This window comes from Macaca thibetana, chromosome 10 (genome assembly GCF_024542745.1).
Source record: "Macaca thibetana thibetana isolate TM-01 chromosome 10, ASM2454274v1, whole genome shotgun sequence".
Taxonomy (NCBI): domain Eukaryota; kingdom Metazoa; phylum Chordata; class Mammalia; order Primates; family Cercopithecidae; genus Macaca; species Macaca thibetana.
The window spans coordinates 20,369,965-20,390,790 of record NC_065587.1 but is presented as its reverse complement, the minus strand read 5'-3'; the positions used below and the strand labels follow the sequence as shown (position 1 = coordinate 20,390,790).

General features: G+C 49.2%; 1 protein-coding gene across 1 annotated transcript in view; it reads right to left on the bottom strand.

The window, feature by feature from the left end:
* Nucleotides 1–11,349: 11,349 nt before the first annotated feature.
* SEC14L6 (SEC14 like lipid binding 6) overlaps nt 11,350–20,826 on the bottom strand; it is a 28,765-nt gene continuing 19,288 nt past the window's right edge. The window contains 10 exon segments of the mRNA XM_050806907.1: nt 11,350–11,462; nt 11,710–11,879; nt 11,971–12,110; nt 12,186–12,292; nt 15,447–15,530; nt 15,648–15,708; nt 18,861–18,957; nt 19,462–19,649; nt 19,733–19,782; nt 19,785–19,791. Of these exon segments, the coding sequence (XP_050662864.1) occupies nt 11,350–11,462; nt 11,710–11,879; nt 11,971–12,110; nt 12,186–12,292; nt 15,447–15,530; nt 15,648–15,708; nt 18,861–18,957; nt 19,462–19,649; nt 19,733–19,782; nt 19,785–19,791 (1,017 nt within the window).

Genomic DNA, 20,826 nt, shown 5'->3' with positions numbered 1-20,826 from the left:
CAGTGTTCACTGACTGATAGGACAGCCTTATGTGCAAAATGGTTCCTGCCCTCAAGACAGTTGGAAGGATAAGAGGATGTACCCCGGGTCAGCAGAATGCCTGGCGTTGCCTACTAAGTGCTGGCTGGTAGGAATATATTTCAGAATTGTGTTATTACTGAGGCTGTCACCAGAGCTGGGAGCTGCAGGGGTGGAGATACTGGGATGTCCCAGGTGCGGAGCTCCTGGGTGAGAGCCACAGTCTGAAGGCGGAGGCATGCAAGGTGCCAGCTGAGGACCAATGAAAGCCCTGGGCAGAGTGACAGAGGGGGCGGAAAGCCAAGAGGCCGCTCTGCCTGACACAAGAGAGCCAGGTGGAGATCACCAGGAAAAGCAAGAAAAAAGTTCAGCCGGGCATGGTGGCTCATGCTTGTAATCCTGGCACCTGGCACTTTGGGAGGCTGAGGCAGGCGGATCACTTGAGGTCAGGAGTTTGAGACCATCCTGGCCAACATAGTGAAACCCTGTCTCTACTAATAAATACAAAAATTAGCTGGGCATGGTGGTCTGCGCCTGTAGTCCCAGCTACTTGAGAGGCTGAGGCACAAGAATCGCTTGAACCTGGGAGGTTGAGGCTGCAATGAGCTGAGATGGCGCCATTGCATTCCAGCCTGGGCGACAGAGCCAGATTCTGTCTCAAAAGGAGAAAACAGAAGTTGGCTGGGTGTGAATTTTCAAGAGAGGAGTAGAGGGGACGTGAAGATGAAGGAGAGAGTAAAACAGGCCACAAGACCCTGTTCCGTCTGTCCTCCCATAGAGTCAAACCAAGCTCTAGTCCTGAGAGGACGAACCCAGTGGCCATGAGCCACAGAAGCTTTTGAGCCGTGACAACGTGGCTTGTCATAGCAAGCATGGAGACATGCTGCAATTGTAAAATACAAACCAAATTTTGATGGCTTAGTACCAGAAAAAGTAAAATGTTTAATTAACTAATTTTATTTATTTGTGTATTGAGACAGCATCTCACTCCGTCACCCAGGTTGGAGTGCAGTGATGCAATCATGGCTCACTGCAGCCTTGATCTCACGGGCTCAAGTGATGCCCCCACCTCAGCCTGCTGAGTAGCTGGGACTACAGTCTCACCCCACCACACCCTGCTAATTTTTGTTTTTGTTTTTTATAGACATAGGTTTTTGCCATGTTAGCCAGGCTGGTCTCAAACTCCTGAGCTCAAGCCATCCATCTACCTCAGCCTCCCAAATTGCTGGGATTACAGGTGTGTGCCACTGCTCCTAGCCTCACTAATTAATTTTATATAAATGATTATATATTAAATGATATTTTTGAATATATTGGGACAATAAAATATGTTATTAAAATTACTTTCACCTGTTTCTTTTGATGTTTTAATAATTTTGAATTATTTTTAATAATTTTTTTTTCTTTTTTTAAGACAGGGTCTCACTGTCACCCAGGCTAGAGTGCAGTGGCAAAATCTCCACTCACTGCACCCTCCACTGCCCTCCACCCCAAGGTTCAAGCAATGCTCCCACCTCAGCCTCCGCAGTAGCAGGGACAGCAAGTGTGCGTCACCACATCCAGCTAATTTTTGGGGTTTTTTTTGTAGAAAAATACAAAACGTGGTTTTGCCATGCTGCCCAGGCTGGTCTCAAACTCCTGAGCTCAAGCGATCCTCCCGCCTCAGCCTCCTAAAGTCCTGGGATTACAGGCATGAGCCACTGCGCCCAGCTAAATTGTTATTTTTTAAGACAGTTTTAAGTTCACATCAAAACTGGGCAGAAAGTACAGAGTTCCCACATATCTGCTCTGCCCATACATACACAACCTCTGGTTCCAGAGAGATCCATTTGCTGAAATTGATGAGCCTACACTGACACGCAAATATCACCCAAAGTTCCTAGTTTACATTAGGACTCGCTCTTGGTGTTGGATATTCTGTGGGTTTTGACAAATGTATAATGACATGTGTCCACCATTGTGGTATCATGCAGAATAATTTCACTGCCCTAAAAATCCTCTGTGCTCCTACCTATCCTTTTTACTTTTAAAAAAAATGTAGCCACTGGGGCTGGGCGCGGTGGCTCACGTCTGTAATTCCAGCACTTTGGAAGGCCGAAGCGGGTGGATCACCTGAGGTTAAGAGTTCGAGACCAGCCTGGCCAACATGGCGAAACCCTGTCTCTACTAAAACTACAAAGATTACCTGGGAATGGTGGTGCACGTCTGTAATCCCAGCTACTCAGTAGGCTGAGGTAGGAGAATTGCTTGAACCCGGGAGGCGGAGGTTCCGGTGATCTGAGATCCCGCGGTCACATTCCAGCCTGGGAAACAAAGCGAAACTCCATCTCAAAAAAAAAAAAAAAAAAAAAAAAAAAAAAAAAAAAGGCTGGGCGCGGTGGCTCACGCCTGTAATCCCAGCACTCTGGGAGGCCCAGGCGGGCAGATCACGAGGTCAGGAGATGGAGACCATCCTGGTGAACATGGCGAAACCCCGTCTCTACTAAGAATACAAAAAAAATTAGCTGGGTGTGGTGGCGGGCATCTGTAGTTCCAGCTACTCAGGAGGCTGAGGGAGGAGAATGGCATGAACCCGAATGGCGGAGCTTGCAGTGAGCCGAGATTGTGCCACTGCGCTCCAGCCTGGGTGACAGAGCAAGAATCTGTCTTTAAAAAAAAAAAGAAAAAGTAGCCACTGGAAAGATTTAAAATTACATGTATAGGCTGGGCATGGTGGCTCACACCTGTAATCCCAACATTTTGAGAGGCTGAGGCGGGCGGATTGCTTGAGCCCAGGAGTTTGAGACCAGCCTGGGTAACACAGTAAAACCCCGTCTCTACTAAAAACACAAAAATTTGCCAGGCATGATGGTGTGCGCATATAATCCTAGCTACTCGGGAGACTGAGACAGGAGAATCACTTGAACCCAGGAGGCAGAGGCGGGGGTTACAGTGAGATGAGATCACGCCACTGCACTCCAGCCTGGGTGACAGAGTGAGATTCGGTCTCAAAAAATAATAATAATAAATAAAATAAAATTACATATATGGATCATATTTGTGACTTGTATTATATTTTATTTGAACATTGTTTGCCCTATAGAGATTTAAAATATGTTTTTAGAAAAAGAAAAGAAAGTAAATAATAAAAAATGCTAAAAGAAAGTAAAAGTGACACCACATCTCTGGAAGGGCATGGTCTGTATTTAAAAGCAATGACAGAATCACAAAGGGAAAATGAATTGATTTGACTACAAAACACAAAAACCTATTAAGAAAAAGAATTAAAACATTTATCAGGGTTGGGTGCTGTGGCTCACGCTTGTAATCCCAGCACTTTGGGAGGCTGAGGTGGGCGGATCACAAGATCAGGAGTTCGAGACCAGCCTGGCCAACACAGTGAAACCCCGTCTCGACGAAAAATACAAAAATTAGCTGGACATGGTGGCAGGTGCCTATAATCCTAGCTACTCAGGAGGCTGAGACAGGAGAATCACTTGAACCTGGGAGGCAGAGGTTGCAGTGAGCCAAGATCACGCCACAGAACTCTAGCCTGGACAACAGAGCTAGACTCCATCTCAAAAAAAAAAAAAAAAAAAAAAGACATTTGTCAGTATTTGCCAATGGAAATTTGGGAAAAATAAAATGTACAAAAATTCAAGTTTATAAGAAAAATAGGAAGGCACTAAGAAATAAATGGGCAAAGGATTCAAAGCACCAATTCTTTTTTTTTTTTTTTTTTTTGAGACAGAGTCTCGCTGTGTCGCCCAGGCTGGAGTGCAGTGGCCAGATCTCGGCTCACTGCAAGCTCCGCCTCCTGGGCTTACGCCATTCTCCTGCCTCAGCCTCCCGAGTAGCTGGGACTACAGGCGCCCGCCACCTCGCCCGGCTAGTTTTTTTGTATTGTTTAGTAGAGACGGGGTTTCACCGTGTTAGCCAGGATGGTCTCAATCTCCTGACCTCGTGATCCGCCCGTCTCGGTCTCCCACAGTACTGGGATTACAGGCTTGAGCCACTGCGCCCAGCCAAGCACCAATTCTTAGAAATGAAAATGCTCAGGGTGTATTTATCAAGTGGATGAATGCCCAGTCTCCAGAGACATCAAAGAAATGTGTATTCAAGTAATGAGATGCATTTTTTCTCTGAAAAATCAGCAGAAACAAACAACACACACACACACACACACACACACACACACACACACACACACACATACCTTTTAAGAAAAAACTTACCCGGGTATGGTGGGGTGAGACTGTAGTCCCAGCTACTCGGATAATAGGCCAGGCACAGTGGCTAACGCTTGTGATCCCAGTACTTTGGGAGGATCTCTTGAAGCCAGAAGTTCGAGGCCAGTCCAGGCAACATAGTGGGACCTCATCTCTCCAAAAAATTCAAAAACTAGCCAGGCATGGTGGCATTCTCCTGTAGTCCCAGCTACTCAGGAGGCTGAGGAGGGAGGATCACTTGCGCCCAGAAGGTGGAGGCTGCAGTGAGCTATGATTGTGACGCTGCACTCCAATCTGAGTGAGAGAGGGAGACCCTGTCTCAAAAAGAAATAATAAAGTCAGTTAGAAGTTGGTGAAATGGAGACGTTAATAAATTGATGGGAGGAAAGTAAACTAATTCAGCTTTTCTGGAAAACCACTTGACCCTACACATCAGAATCCTTAAATATTTTCCCACTTTGCCCAATGATAATCCTAACAAAAAATATTTTAAGCTTAAAGTTGTTTGTGTATTGTTAACAGGAAGAGGCCGGGCACGGTGGCTCAAGCCTGTAATCCCAGCACTTTGGGACACTGAGGCGGGAGGATCAAAAGGTCAGGAGATCGAGACCATCCTGGCTAACACAGCGAAACCCCATCTCTACTAAAAATACAAAAAAAAAAAAAAAAAAAGTAGCCGGGTGTAGTGGTGGGCGCCTGTAGTCCCAGCTACTCGGGAGGCTGAGGCAGGAGAATGGCATGAACCTGGGAGGCGGAGCTTGCAGTAAGCCGAGATCGTGCCACTGCACTCCAGCCTGGACGACAGAGCGAGACTCTGTCTCAAAAAAAAAAAAAAAAAAAGAAAGATTGGAGACAATTTTAAAGTTAGCTATGGTGCTCAATGTAGTTGATGGAAGGGTTTATAACAACAATTTGGGAAAGATAGGACCACATAATGCTTCTGAAACATAAAAAAAAAACTACTCAGTAAAAGAAAAACTGGATAAGAAAAAAAATTTCGGGCTGGGCCTGGTGGCTCATGCTTGTAATCCCAACACTTTGGGAGGCTGAGGTGGGTGGATTGCTTGAGCCCAGGAGTTGGAAAACAGCCTGGGCAACAAAGTGAGACCCCCATCTCTGCAGAAAATCAAAAAATTAGCCAGGTGTGGTGGCACGCACCTGTGCTCCCAGCTACACCAGAGGCTGAGGCAGGAAGATTGCCCGAGCCCGGGACATCGAAGCTAAAGTGAGCCATGTTTATGCCACTGAACTCCGGCTTTGGCAACAGAGAAGAGACCTTGTCTCAAAAAAAAAAAAAAAAATCTGTTTTAAATAAATTTGTCCTAACTTTTCCCAGTTTCTGAGGAGTGGGAAAAGTCATATTTGGAAATACCAGAGGTAATAAATCACCTCCCAAGAGAAGCTTTTATTTAACTAGCACTTACAGGTACTTTTCTACTTACCAGGTTGGCTCTAAGAGTTTGTAAATATTATTATAGCTCAGGGCTGTCCAGTGGAAAAATAATACAAGCCACACAGATAACTTTAAATACTCTAGAGCTGTGTAAAAACTCATTCTAAGTGCCAGACATGGTGGCTCAGGCCTGTAATCCCAGCACTTCAGGGGGGGCCGAGATAGGCAGATCACAAGGTCAAGGGATCGATCTTGGCCAACATGGTGAAAAATTAGCCGGGCATGGTGGTGCACGCCTGTAGTCCCAGCTACTCTGGAGGCTGAGGCAAGAGAATCACTTGAACCTGAGGTTGCAGTGAGAACAACAGAATAAAATTCTGTTGTTCAAGCCACTCAGTGTGGGGCACTGTGTTACAGTAGTCCTAGTGCACTAATAGGATGAGTGGTTGCCATATAGGATAGTACAGGGTTAGTGCCTTTAATCCTCCTGACTGCACTGTCCCCCTTTACAGGCTGGGAAACTGAAGCTCGAAGAGCCTCCTAAGGTCTCATATCCAGCAAGCAGCAAAGCCAGGACCAGAGCCCTGGTGCTTGTCACTATGCCGTGTCCTTCTGCCGGCTGAGCTCCCCTGGTTTTAGGTCACCCTCATGTCCCCCTCTTTCCAATACAGGGCAGACATCCTCCCCTGAGCCTACAGCACACAGGTGCTTCCTTCAGATCTCAGCTATTGCTGGGCGTGAAGAACTTTAGTTCTAACCATCTGGGTGCCAGTGGTTTAGGGGGCAGACAATGCCTCTCTTCCGTGGTGTGACCTTCTCTTCCGGTCTTCCGAAATGTGGCGCATGCCCACGGTCCCTCCTGACCCGTGAGCTGAGAAACTGGACTGTGAGGATGGTGCTGTCATGGTATGCAACCTGCATCCCACATCTTAATGCCCACGCACTGTGATGCCGCTCACTCCCACCTGCCAGGTGTTCCTAACATTTCTGGCGTTGTTCATTGGCCACAGGTCCCCTGCTGACAGCCCTCATTAAACCCTGTGGCCTGCCAACTGAAGAGACCTCCCTGGGGTGAATGACATGCATCGTGGGAAGTGAGATGGGCCTTTGCCCTACATCAAAGCTGCATCAGCCTGTTCCTGAGGATGTCTTGACCAGACAGATCCCATTGGATGCTCCTCCAACGATGGAGGACTTGGCTTGAGTGACCTGGCGAGAGGGCTGAGAGGAAGCTGCCTGACACAGGTGCCTGGGGCAGGGCAGCCTCCTCTCAACTGGGCCTGACTGGCAGGTGAAAATGAGGCTCTATAATCAGAAGGAGTTTTCTCGGCTCCCCTCACCAACCCAGGGTGACCTCAGGGAAAGGAGGGGCCTGGTGTGGCCATGCCCTCCCTACTTCCCCAAGGAAGGGAGACGGCCACTAGGGCCTGGAAGAGAGAGGGATGGGGAATGGGAACTAATCAGCTGCCCTAAAGTCCTGGGACCAGGGGAAAAGGTGGATTAGGGTTCAGGGGCCCTAGGGCCACACTTGGACTTCTTTCTTTCCCTACAAAAGCCAGGAGGAGGTGGGTGCAGTGGCTCATGCCTATAATCCCAGCACTTTAGGAAGCCAAAGCAGGAGGATTGCTTAAGGCCAGAAGTTTGATTCTAGCCTGGGCAACATAGTGAGACCGCGTCTCCTCAAAAAGAAAAAAAAAAAAGATTAGCCAAGAGGGTAGAAATCACCTATAGTCCCAGCTACTTAGGGGTTTGAGTTGAGAGGCTCACTTGAGCCCAGGAGTTTGAGGCTGCAGTGAGCTATGATTGGGTCACTGAACTCCAGCCTGGGCAACAGAGCAAGACCCTGTCTCAAAAAAATGTCTGGGCATAGTGGCTCACGCCTGTAATCCCAGCACGTTGGAAGACTGAGGTGGGTGGATCACCTGAGGTCAGGATTTTGAGACCAGCCTGGCCAACATGGCGAAACTCCGTCTCTATCAAAAATACAAAAAATTAGCCGGACATGGTGGTGGGCACCTGTAATCCCAGCTACTTCGGAGGCTGAGGCAGGAGAATCACTTGAACCCGGGAGGCAGAGGTTGTAGTGAGCTAAGACCACGCCATTGAACTCCAGCCTGGGCTACAAGAACAAAACGCCATCTCAAAAAAGAAAAAGAAAAAGTCGGGAGGTCCCTGGCCTTTCCCAAGACACAGTACACCAAGTCAGGAGTATATGGGGTCATTTAATCTCCCCTTGTGCTTTCGCCTACCACAAAGCCATTGGACACGCTGTTCCCTCTGACTTGAACGCTCGTCCCTCATCTCCCCTGCACACTGCCTAGTTAGTGCTGCCTCACATCCTCAGACCTCCTGGTTAAATGGTCAAACAGAACCCTAGTCCTCTTGTTCAGAGTGTGATTTTCATTAGGCATTGCTTGTGGTGACTGTTTGACTCACCCTCTTAACTCACCACATTTGCCATGCTCATCATGGTACCCATGGCCCTACTTCACAGATGCAGAGACTGAGCTTCTGAGGCTGATAACAGCCTGAGCCAGGATATGAACCCTTATCCATCTACATCAAAGGCCTCTTGTCCTTAACCACCACATTATCCTGGCTCCCTGAAGATAATGTGTTCCAGGAGAGGTCTAAACAACAGCACTGCACTGGGGGCTCCTGGAATGTCTCCTAAAGGAGATGGCATTTAGGCTGGGCCTCTAAGGTAGAAATGGGGGGAGGACATTCTGGGTAGAGGTGACCACCCAAAGAAACTCACGAAGGTAAAAGAGAGGGGAAACGCCACAAAGGCAGCATGCTTAAAAACATTGAGGGGAGGTCACCAAGGAACTTCGGGCCATGCTGGGGGCTTTGGGCCATCCTTTCTCAGTGGTGGGGAGCCATGGAAGGTTTCAAAGGAAGAGACAAATGTGATTCCACCTGTGCCTGGAAGATGACCCTGGGCCCGATCTGAAGAATGACCTGGGAATAGCAGACATTCAGAGCAGGGAAACTGGTCTGAAGGCTTTTGCAAAGTTTCATGGTGGGTGTGAGGAGGAGCAAGCAGTGGACAGGGAGAGGTCAGCGCCTCACCTTTGCTCCACACCAGAGCTCTGTCAACAAGCTCACTCAGGGAGTATCAAGGGCTGGGTATTCCTTGGTGCCTGGTCTATGGACATTATAGTCTACCTGTAAATTACAAATACATTACTGCTGATGGTTCTGAGCATTTCAAATAACTTGGATGCAGGGCAGGCAAGCCCTAAAGTGGGGCTTAGCCTTTGAGGGTTCTTGACTTTGCCCAGGAAAGAATTCAAGGGCAAGCTGGAGGTAGAAGAAACAGCTTTATTGAAGAGGCAGTGTTACGGCTCCGTGACTGCCCCTGCAGAGAGGGGCTACCCTGTAGGCAGGGAGTAGCAGGCCAGGACAGTTTTGCAGTCACATTTATATCCACTTTTAATAACATGCGGATCAAGGGGTGGTTTATGCAGAAATTTCTAGGGAGGGGTAGTAACCTTCGGGTCATGGAGTCATTGCCAGGGAAAGGGGCGGTCACTCCCAGGTGTTGCCATGGCAATGGTAAACTGACATGGCACACTGGTGGTCATGTCTGATGGAACGCTGCTTCCGCCCCAGCCCTGTTTTAGCTTGTCCTCAATTTGGTCCAGTGTCCAAGCCCTGCCTCTGGAGTGGAGTCCCGCCTCCTACCTCACCTTAAACAGCAAATGCAGAAGTCCAGTGGCCCCCAGAATTAGTACTCTACTTATATTTAAACCTGTTCCTAAACATCCCACCTGCAATTAATCTGTGGATTGATTCTTTCTGCTCTGCTTTTATACCTTCCTACAGTGTAGCCACATGGTTCCAGTGTAGGGTTACAGCTGCACCCTTTGACATCTTCCTTGAGTTTCAAAATTAGCATTTTACTATTTTGTTGGAATTGTTATCTGAATAGGCCCAACTGAAACAATAAAATTGGCATTAGACATTTCTTGGTGTTACAACTCCAAGTTATTAACCAATTAACTCTACACTGCAGGGGGCATGAAACCTGGGACTTCTCCCAAGGTGATTAAAACCTGAGCTGATGGTTATCAGGCTGAATTTACTAGGTATGGTTAAACTTTGTTACCTCAATCAGACTTGTCAAGTTCACACATTTTATGCGGGTGGATTTGTTTGTTTACAGCCTGATATGCCCCTTCTCTCCTCTGACATGGCTGTTTATGCTATCCAGTTGTTAGGAGTCACTGGTATGATTGGCTTCTTTAGTATTTTGCCTTGGCTGGGTGCAGTGGCTCATGCCTGTAATCCTAGCACTTTGGGAGGCAGAGGCAGAGGCAGGCGGATCACTTGAGGTCAGGAGTTCAAAACCAGCCTGGCCAACATGGTGAAACCCTGCCTCTACTAAAAATACAAAAAAAAATAGCCAGGTGTGGTGGCAGGCACCTGTAATCCCAGCTACTCAGGAGACTGAGGCAGGAGAATCACTCGAACCCGGGAGGCAGAGGTTGCAGTGAGCCAAGATCGTGCCACTGCACTCCAGCCTGAGTGACAGAGTGAGACTCTGCTTCTCTCTCTCTCGCTCTCTCTCTATATGTGTGTCTATATAGACACATATGTGTATATATATGTGTGTATATATATATCCTCATTGGTTGGACTATTTGGAGGAATCATCTCGTAGGAGATGAAGGATCAGTTTGGCTCAGGTGGCTCTCTCTTTGGAAGATTTGATGATGTCATAATGTTTTTGAGTTTTTTCTTGCCCAGGCTGGAGTACAATGGTGCAATAATAGCTCACTGCAGCCTGAAACTCCCAGGCTCAAGTGATCCTCCCATCTCAGCCTCCTGAGTAGCCAAGACTACCGGCATGCACCACCATGCCTGGCTAATTGTTTTTCATTTTCTGTAGAGTTGGTGGGGGGAGGAGGAGTCTTGCTATATTGCTCAGGTTGATCTCAAACTCCTGGCCTCAAACAATCCCCCTTCCTCAGCCTCCCAAAGTGCTAGGATTATAGGCATGAGCCACTACGCCTGGCCGATATCATCAGGTTATACAGAATTTTCCACAATGATAGATACATCCTATATCCTCACTGTCCAATTTGCTAGTGTCAAAGATAAAGCCAAACACTAATTAAAGGCAATGAAGACAAACTATTCAGTAATAACCATTGTAATAGGAAAGAGAGCCCAATGTCACTGCAACCTCCTCCTCCCAAGTTTAGGCGACTCACCTGCCTCAGCCTCCCAAGTAGCTGGAATTACAAGCATGCACCATCACACCTGGCTAATCTTTGCATTTTTAGTTGAGATGAGGGTTTCACCATGTTGGCCAGGCTGGTCTCGAACTCCTGACCTCAAATGATCTGCTTGCCTTGGCTTCCCAAAGTGCTGGGATTATAGGCATGAAACACCATGCCCGGCCTAATACTATATTTTAGAAGAGTAACTTATTTTTTGATATTGGTTGATAGAAAAAAGTCTGGGGTTTTTGCTGAGCTTGAGGTCACAGCAAGTCATAGTCGGGATGGAGTGTCTGTGTTGTTTTGCTGTGACCGTCGGGCCACCATTGGGACACTGCCCCAGCCATTCCTGAGGAGTGGGCCAGCTGTGATGCATAGGCTGTGACCCGCTGTTGTAGAATCCCTGTTCCTGAGAGATTGAACAGGGTCTGGCCAGGGAAGGCTGTGAACTCATCGTGGATTCAGAGATCAAAGAGGAGGGCGTGGGGACCATGAAGTTCACCTAGAATTTCTCCATCTTCTCCATGACGGTTTGGTCTGGGAGCAGTACCTCCACGGTGTAGCTGATGCGTTTACAATGAACCAGGCTGTAGGTGTTGTCAAACCTCAGGACATCTGCAGTGAGGGACAGACATTATTCAGACAAGATGCCCCACCTGGGACTCTGACTTTCATGGTGGTACAGGGAACATGGGTACCCAGACCAGGGAACCATTGCCACGGCTGAGAGCCTAGAGCCAGCCTCACACTGTGCCCACCAGAACCAAGGGCCCTCACCTGGTAGGACATGGATGCACATTGTAGCACCCTCCACACCAGACCCACACCAGCTCCAGGTGAAGCCATCCCTGCCAACCCTTACAGCTGCTGGCCTTGAGGCAGGTGATGCTCCCGTCCTCGGGCACCAGGTGGGCATTGTAGCGCTGGCTGGGCAGCACCTCCGTCATCTCCCTAGCCTTCTGCCGCTCCCCCATCTTGGTCTTCAGGAAAACCCCAAAGCCGATGTCCCCGCCATCCGATGCGAACTGCCACCTGCAGTGGACAGAGCCCCACTGGCGACCCCCTGCCTGGGCTCCAGGCCCCTCCCAGCTGTTCCCAGGTGTGGAGTGGCTGTGATCCCTACCTGAGCACACAGCCTGGGAACAGGATCTCGTTCTCCACCTGCAGGGAGGAGCCACGGCCCACGGACACTGTGTGCTCATACTGCAGCCTCACCTGATTGCACAAGTAGTAGCTCTTGGGCACCTCACCCCCGTAGTTGATCTGTGGGTGAAGGGGGTGTGTGGGCACTAGATCACAGCTTCTCCCCTCCTTTCCCATCCTCTGGGCACCCTGTACCTTGGTCAGGCACTTGGAGTTGCCATCGGGGTCAGTCATGGTCCTTCCAAACTCCATGGGCAGCTGGTCGGGGCTGATGAATTTTGTCAGCTCCTGCTTCCAGTTGTCTGTGTGGGAGCAAGAGAGGGACTCCAGGAGACTCAACAGAGGGAAGAGGGGGCTGAGCCCAGATCTGTCCTATGGCCAGTTGCTCTCTCTGCCTGGCGCGCTTTTGCCACTCTACTGCCTAGAGCAGTCCTGTCCTGGAAGGGGGAAGCCGAGTGGGCCTAGGTCTTGCCCTGGGGCTCAACATGTGCGTGTTGACTAGGTCCTGTCCCCAGGCCTGCCCCTCTCTTACTGCCCCTGCAGGCCCTGCCCCCACTTCTGTCCAGGTATTGGCCCATTGGCCACATTCATAGAAACTCGGACCAGCAACTCCTGGAGCCTGGGGTTGAGGTCAGGCAGGCTATGACGTGGGCTTCACTTTCCCTTAGAGACTAAACTCAGCCTTCTGGTCCGATACTGCCCTCAGCTCCCAGGGCTCCAGCACCCTCAGAACTTCAGGGCGAAACTCGTGTCAGTTCTCCACAGCTGCTCTGAGATGACCAAGGATGTTCCACAGACAAAGGGACATGGGCATTGCAGGAACAAAATAGATGAAAGCAGAGGTGGACACCCAGTACCCTCGGATAGAGAAGGACTGTGTAAGCATGAAGTGGTGGAAAAAACAAAGGAAAAGCCCCCCAATCTGGCATAAAAACATAACACTAGGCTGGGCCTGGTGGTGCACTCCTGTGGTTCCAGCTACTTGGGAGGGTGAGGAGGGAGAATTGCTTGAGCCTGGGAGGCAGAGGTTGCAATGAGCTGAGATCATGCCACTGTACTCCAGCCTGGGCAACAGAGAGAAATCCCATCTCATAAATAAATAAATAAATAACACTAAGTCAAAAATCAGATAATAGGCAAATTATGAACTGGCCCAAATGCCACAAATACGACAGGGAATGCCCAGACATGGTGGCTCACGCCTGTAATTCCGGCACTTCAGGAGGCCCAGGCAGGAGGACTGCTTGAGGCTAAGAGTTTGAGACTAGTCTGGGTAACATAGTAAGACATGACTCTACAAAAAATAACAATAAATTTGCCAGGTGTGGTACTGTGCATCTATAGTGCCAGCTACTCAGGAGGCTGAGGCAGGAGGATCTCTAGAGCCCAGGAGGTTGAGGCTGGAGTGAGCTATGATCATGCCACTGCACTCCAGCCTGGGCAACACAGAGAGACCTTATCTCTGAAATAAATATATATATTTCATATATATATGTATATATCTCAAATATATATACACACAAACATATATATATATATATATATATATATATATATATATATATATATATATGGACTTAAGTGATCCTCCCATGTTGTCAGCCTCCATAGCAGGAAAGGACAAGGTGCTTAATATGCAAAGAGTATTTATAAATTAATAGCATAAAAAATACTTTCCTAGAAAATGGTCATAAGACACGAGAAGACAATAAAAAACAAATTAAAATAGCCAATTAACACAAAGAAAAAGTCCAGACTCACAAGTGATAAAAGAACCTAATAACCCAATGTAAAATAACAATAAACATCATTTTACATTATAAAAATGGCAAGAATATTTCAAATTATTAATATCCAACCATGGCAAGAGTATGGGAAAACAGGCACATTCACACGCAGTTGGTGGAGTTAAACTCTGCAATCTGCGTGAGCACTACACTGGAAAAGGTATCAAAAGTCCTAACATGTAGCCAGGTGTGGTGGCATGCCTGTAATCCCAGCTACTTGGGAGGCTGAAGTGGGAGTATTGCTTGAGCCCTGGAGGTTGAGGCTGCAGTGAGCCAAGATCATGCCAACTGCACTCCAGCCTGGGTGGCGGAGTGAGACCCTGTCTCAAAAAAAAAAAAAAAAAAAGTCCTAATGTGCATTTTCCTTTGGGGGATAAAAATCTGCCATTTCTAGGATTTTATCCTATGGAAAAAACTGTGGATGTGTACAAAGGTTGTCTATAAGGATCGTCACTACTGAGTTGTTTCTAATAATAAAAATAATACAAACAACCTGAATTTAGAACTTTGCTGAAATGGGAAAATGATTATCATGTAAGTAGTTACAAAATGGTATATGTATGGTATGAACCCATTTTTTTGGAAAATATATTTCTCTGAAAAGGATAGTAAGTGCTAACTGTAGTTCACTGGGTGACAGGATGTTCCCCCCTTCCTTATACATTTCTGTACTTTACAAATTTCTAAACTGTATTACTTATATAATTTGGAAAACCTAGATTTCTTTTTTTTTGAGACGGAGTCTCACTCTGTCACCCAGGCCGGAGTGCAGTGGCACGATCTCAGCTCACTGCAGCCTCCACCTCCCGGGTTCAAGCAGTTCCCTGCCTCAGCCTCCCGAGTAGCTGGGATTTCAGGCACCCACCACCAGGCCCGGTGAATTTTTGTACTTTTAGTAGAGACGGGGTTTCACCATATTGTCCAGGCTGGTCTTGAACTCTGGACCTCGTGATCCACCTGCCTCAGCCTGCAAAAGTGCTGGGACTACAGGCATCAGCCACCGTGCCCGGCCTCTTTTTTTTTTTTTTTTTTTTTTTGAGATAGGGTCTCACTCCGTCACTCAGGCTGGAATTCAGAGGCGTGCTCTCAACCTCCTGGACTCCAGTGATCCTCCCACATCAGCCTCCAGAGTAGCTGGGACTATAGGTGTGCACCACCATGCCTGGCTAATTTATTTATTTATTGTAGAGACAGGGTCTCATTATGTTTCCCAGGCTAGTCTCCAACTCCTGAGCTCAAGAAATCTTCCTGCCTCGGCCTCCCAAAGTGCTGGGATTACAGGCATGAGCCACTGTGTGCCGCCAAAAACCCGTATCTAATTCTCCTTTAAATTAAACACACGAGGAAACCAAGACCAAGAGAGAGCAGGTGAGTGACTCACTCCGCTTGCAGCTAATAACTGGCAAGGCCAAGTCTCAGATCCAGATCTCCTAACCTCAAATTGGGATCTCCACCCATGCTACATCCAGGAATCTCTGAGACCCTTCCTGGCCCCTCCTCCCTCTGGGGGGCAGGCACAGCAGCCCACCTGGCAGCCCACCAGACAGTGGGCCCTCAACACCAGTTGGGTGCCCGATGCCTTCGGATGCGGGAACCATCAGATCTGTGAGAAGGACCACCCTCAGCTCAGGATCCGGGCTGGAAAAGAGGCCCCAGATGGCTCACTCACCTCCCAGAATCACCACCTTCCTGCGTGTCTCTTCACTCATGTAAGACTTGACCAGGTTGAAGGTTACAGCGAATAGCTTGGGGGCTGAAACAGGCACAGAACTGTTCTCTCAGGTGGCTGACTGGGGTCTCAGGTGCCGACCCAGTCACCCCACACCCCCCGTCCCCCCATTTCATGCGTATCCTGGGCTGCTTTACTCACCTCTCACAACAATTAAATTCTTCAAGATCTCAGGGTAATTTGCCTCAAGTGCTGAGAAAAACTGCGGAACCAAGTGGCAGAAGTGATGGGCGTCTGAACACTGTCCCCTTGCATCCCCTCTTGCCCCGCCCTCCAGGCCCCCAAGGGCACAGCCTTAGCCTTGAATGCCAACCATCCAAGGCTTTGATGCAGACGGCTCCGGATGCCCAGACACCAAGAACCCACCCGGACACAGAAAATCCGCCACTTCCGGTTTGTGGGATCCTAGTCACAGACCTTCCTTGAAGCAGCTAGTGCAGCTTCTTTTTATTATTATTATTTATTTCTTATTTTATTTTCTAGAGATGGGGTCTTGCTATGTTGCCCAGGCTGGTCTTGAACTCCTGGGCTCAAGTGATCCTCCCACCTCAGCTCCCAAAATGCTGGGATTACAGGTGTAAGCTGCCACGCCTGGCCTAGTGCAGATTCTTGACAGATGAGTGGGGGGATGACTCTACCCATGACAGACAAGAAAAATCCCATTCACGACTCTGGAAAGTTCCCTCCCACATAGCTCAGGCAGTAGTTCAGCTTCAGGAATGAGAAAGACTTTCTTTTAGCATAATATACAAAGTTGCAAGGAATGGCTTTTTATTTTTATTTTACTTTTAAATTTTTAAATAAGATAAACCAGTTAAATCTCTTAGTTAGACAGTAAAGTATTCTTGCCAAGAATAAGTGTACACTGTATGAAAGGATATTTGGGCCGGGTACAGTGGCTCAAGCCTGTAATCCCACCACTTTGGGAGGCCGAGATGGGCGAATCACGAGGTCAGGAAATCGAGACCATCCTGGCTAACACGGTGAAACCCCGTCTCTACTAAAAAATACGAAAAACTAGCCGGGTGAGGTGGCGGGTGCCTGTAGTCTCAGCTACTCGGGAGGCTGAGGCAGGAGAATGGCGTAAACCTGGGAGGCCGAGCTTGCAGTGAGCTGAGATCCAGCCACTGTACTCCAGCCTGGGCGACAGAGCGACTCCGTCTCAAAAAAAAAAAAAAAAAAGAAAGGATATTTGATTCCTACAAATGAGTCCCAATAGGCCCCATTACATTTGTTTATAAGAGACACTGCAAATAGGGAATGGTTTTGTTCGTTTGTTTATTTTTGTTTTGTTTTGTTTTGTTTTGAGACGGAATCTCACTCTGTCGCCCAGGCTGGAGTGCAGTGGTGCCATCTCAGCTCACTGCAAGCTCCGCCTCCCAGGTTCACGCCACTCTCCTGCCTCAGCCTCCCGAGTAGCTGGGACTGCAGGCGCCCGCCACCACGCCTGGCTAATTTTTTGTATTTTTAGTTTCACCACGTTAGCCAGGATGGTCTCGATCTCCTGACTTCGTGATCCACCTGCCTCGGCTTCCCAAAGTGCTGGGATTACAGGTGTGAGCCACCACGCCAGGCCAATATCTGTTTTTTTTTTTTTTTAACACAGTGGCTCACGCCTGTAATCCCAGCACTTTAGGAGGCCAAAGTGGGTGGATTATGAGGTCAAGAGTTTGAGACCAGCCAGGGCAACATGGTGAAACCCCCTCTCTACTAAAAACACAAAAATTAGCCAGGTGTGGTGACGGGCACCTGTAATCCCAGCTACTTGGGAGGCTGAGGCAGGAGAATCACTTGAACCTGTTAGGCGGAGGCTGCCGTGAGCCACTGCACTCTAGCCTGGGCAACAGAGTGAGACTCCGTCTCAAAACACAAAACAAAACAAAAAAACTGAGATATAATGTTCATCCCAGGCTGGAGTGCAGTGGTACGATCTCAACTCACTGCAACCTCAAGTTTCTAGGCTCAAATGATCCTCCCACCTCAGCCTCCCAAGTAGCTGAGACCACCCACACACACCACCACACCCAGCTAATACTCTTATTTTGTAGAGGTAGGGTCTTGCTATGTTCAAGACCAGGCTGGTCTTAAATTCCTGGGCTCAAGTGATCCTCCTGCCTCAGCCTCCCAAAATGTTGGCATTACAGGCATAAGTCACTGTGCCTGGCGGCCAATAACACTTTTTATGTTTAAGTTTTTTGCTATCCTGGGTGAAACAGAAAGAAAGGAACAGGTAGGCTGGCTGCCCTGCGGACCAGGCCTCCCTACAGCTTCCGTCCTACTGCAGCACTCCCAGAGTTGATCTACCCTCAGCCCTTCCCAGAGGAAATGGCAAAAAGGAAGCTCAAAGGCTGGAAGCAGAAGGGTAGACAGGTATTGGGGGTGAGGGCAGAGATCAGGGGTGGGAGGAGAGTGAGCAGAGCCAGAATATGAGGACAGGGACATCCACAGGGACACTGGCAGGTCGGGGAATGGGGCCCTGTTGTGACCTGCTGAAATGAGATGGTGACATGGGGGTGCCACGCCCAACTTGGCACAGCCCCGAGAGGCTGTGGGTATGAAAATATCCCTGCCAACAAAAGTAAGGAACTGTAGGCCAGGTGCAGTGGTTCACACCTCCAATCCCAGCACTTTGGGAGGGTAAGTCGGGCAGATGACCTGAGGTCAGAAGTTCAAGACCAACTTGGCCAACATGGTGAAACCTCCTCTCTACTAAAAATACAAAAATTAGCCGGGCGTGGTGGCAGGCACCTTAATCCCAGCTACTTGGGAGGCTGAGGCAGGAGAATTGCTTGAAGCTGGCAGGTGGAGGTTGCAGTGAACTGAGATCGCACCTCTGGACTCCAACCTGGGTGACAGAGCAAGACTCTGTCTCAAAAAAAAAAAAAAAAAAAAAAAAAAAAACAGAAAAAACAAAACAAAAAAAAACAAAACAGGCCAGGCGCAGTGGCTTACACCTGTAATCCCAGCACTTTGGGAGGCCAAGGCGGGTGGATCACCTGAGGGTCGGGAGTTCCAGACCAGCCTGACCAACATGAAGAAACCCCATCTGTACTAAAAATACAAATCTGGGCATGGTGGTGCATGCCTATAATCACAGCTACTTGGGAGGCTGAAGCAGGAGAATCACTTGAACTCAGGAGACAGAGGTTGTGGTGAGCCGAGATTGCACCATTGCACTCCAGCCTGGACAACAAGAGCGAAACTCCATTTCAAAAAAAAAAAAAAAAGTAAGAGCTGCAAACAGGGCCTGTGGGCAGGTAGTCACCTGGCAGTGAGGAGAGAGACACCAACAAGTGGAGGGTAAAGACCCAGGCATTTGACCACCCACCCATGCCCCTGGCAGGGTCACCTCACCTCCTGGAGAAGCTCTATTCCTGGCTTCCACAGATGCCTCAGGCTCAGCCCCTCAAGATCAAAAACAGCTATGATTTTCTCCACCTTCTTCCCCAGCGGCAAGGGAATGACAGGGGGTGAGACCCTGTGAGGGTCACTGCCCCAACCCCTATCCAAGATGGGGCTGGGCCTAAGCCCAGGGCACTGGCCTGGCTTGTCTCGGCTTGCATGGCACGGAGATGGGGGGAGGGAAGGGGCCATCCCACAGGATGCCAGGACTGGAGTGGCCCAAGGACCGCCCTCTTCGTGTCTGTCCATGGGAGGGCAAATTGCTGTGTTGCAGTTCCCTCTTCGGTCCAGTGAGGCTGAAATCCCTGTCCCCCTCATCCAATGAGGCTGCAGAGGGCAGTGTGGCCCAGTGGGTTGAGTGGGCTTTGGGGCCAGTTGGGGGAGAAATGAGTCCCAGTTCAGCCACATACTGTGTGGCCTTGGGTGGGTCTTTGGCCTCTCTGAACCTGCATTCACTCCTCAGTACCAGGAGGAAGGCGAATTCTGGGTGTGGGGCTCAGGGGGTGAGGGTGTTGTGTCCCGCTGCAGCTGCCCAGGGTGGCACCCACACACCTTCTGACTCTGCAGCTTACACTCCCGCAGGAGCAGCTCACAGCTCCGGAAGCTGTCTCTGAGCAACTCCTGTTTGGAGGCCAAGAGCAAGAGGCCCTTGGGGTCCAGGCTTCCCATGATGTGGTACCAGACAGGGCTGCCCTCACCGTCGTGGCCGCCTATGCCGTTGGCGTTGTACAGCCTGACCACCTGGATGCATACACAGGAGATGGAGGCTCAGTGCCGAGGGCCGAGGGCCCAGGGATCAGGGCATGGGTTTGAGAGATGCTCACCTCTGGGGGCTGCCAGGCAAGGATGCTGGCCAGGTCTTGTTGCTTCCGGACTCCATATGCTGCAGAGACATGGCAGGAGGTGGTGAAGTTTCTGCCTGTCCCAAAGACCTCTGCAGATACCTGGGGACACCAGGCCAGGTCCCTCTGCCTGCAACCACTGAGGGCTTGCCAGAGCATCCCCAGGCTCCACTAACATAGAACTGGGGAATGGAAACAGGATGGGGACATGCATCTGAGAGGGCAGGAGAGACCCAGAAAGGAACAGGGGAGGCCTGCACTCTGCAGCTGTCTCCCCCTGCATCCTTCCAGATGTTTCCCATGGCCCCTCCCGCATGGCCACCCTGGGAGTCAGACTCTCCTCCCTGACTTCCAGTTGCCCTTAAGCAAAAACCTATACCCCCTACAAGGCCTGCAGGGCCTGGCTAATGGGTTGGGGCCACCCATGCAAACTCATCACTTCCCTTTCTGTCTCCAACACGATCTCCGTGTGCTCCTAGAATATACCAGCTCAGGCCAGGCACAATGGCTCATGCCTGTAATCCCAGCATTTTGGGAGGCCAAGGTGGGTGGATCACCTGAGGTCAGGAGTTTGAGACCAGCCTGGCCAACATGATGAAACCCTGTCTCTACTAAAAATACAAAAATTAGCCAGGTGTGGTGGCGCATGCCTGTAATCCCAGCTACTTAGGAGGCTGAGGCAGGAGAATCCCTTGAACCTGGGAGATGGAGGTTGCAGTGAGCTGAGATCACGCCATTGCACTCCAGCCTGGGCAACAGAGCAAGACTGTCTCAAAAAAAAAAAAAAAAAAAAAAGAATACACCAGCTCATTCCCACCTCAGGGCCTTTGCATGGGCTGTGCCCTCCACCCTGATCTTCACATGCTTGCTTCCTTTTGGGCATTCATGTCCCTACTGAAATGTCCCTGATCTCTCTTCCCTCCTTCCCTGTTTTGCTGTCTTCATTGTACTTTCCATTCTCAGGAATTATCTTTTTTGTTACTCTGGTTTCTTTTTTCTCTCTTTCCATCACTGCAGTCTCCCCAGCGCCTAGCGCTGGGCCACGTTTACCTTCCAGTCTCAATGAATGTGTGTTC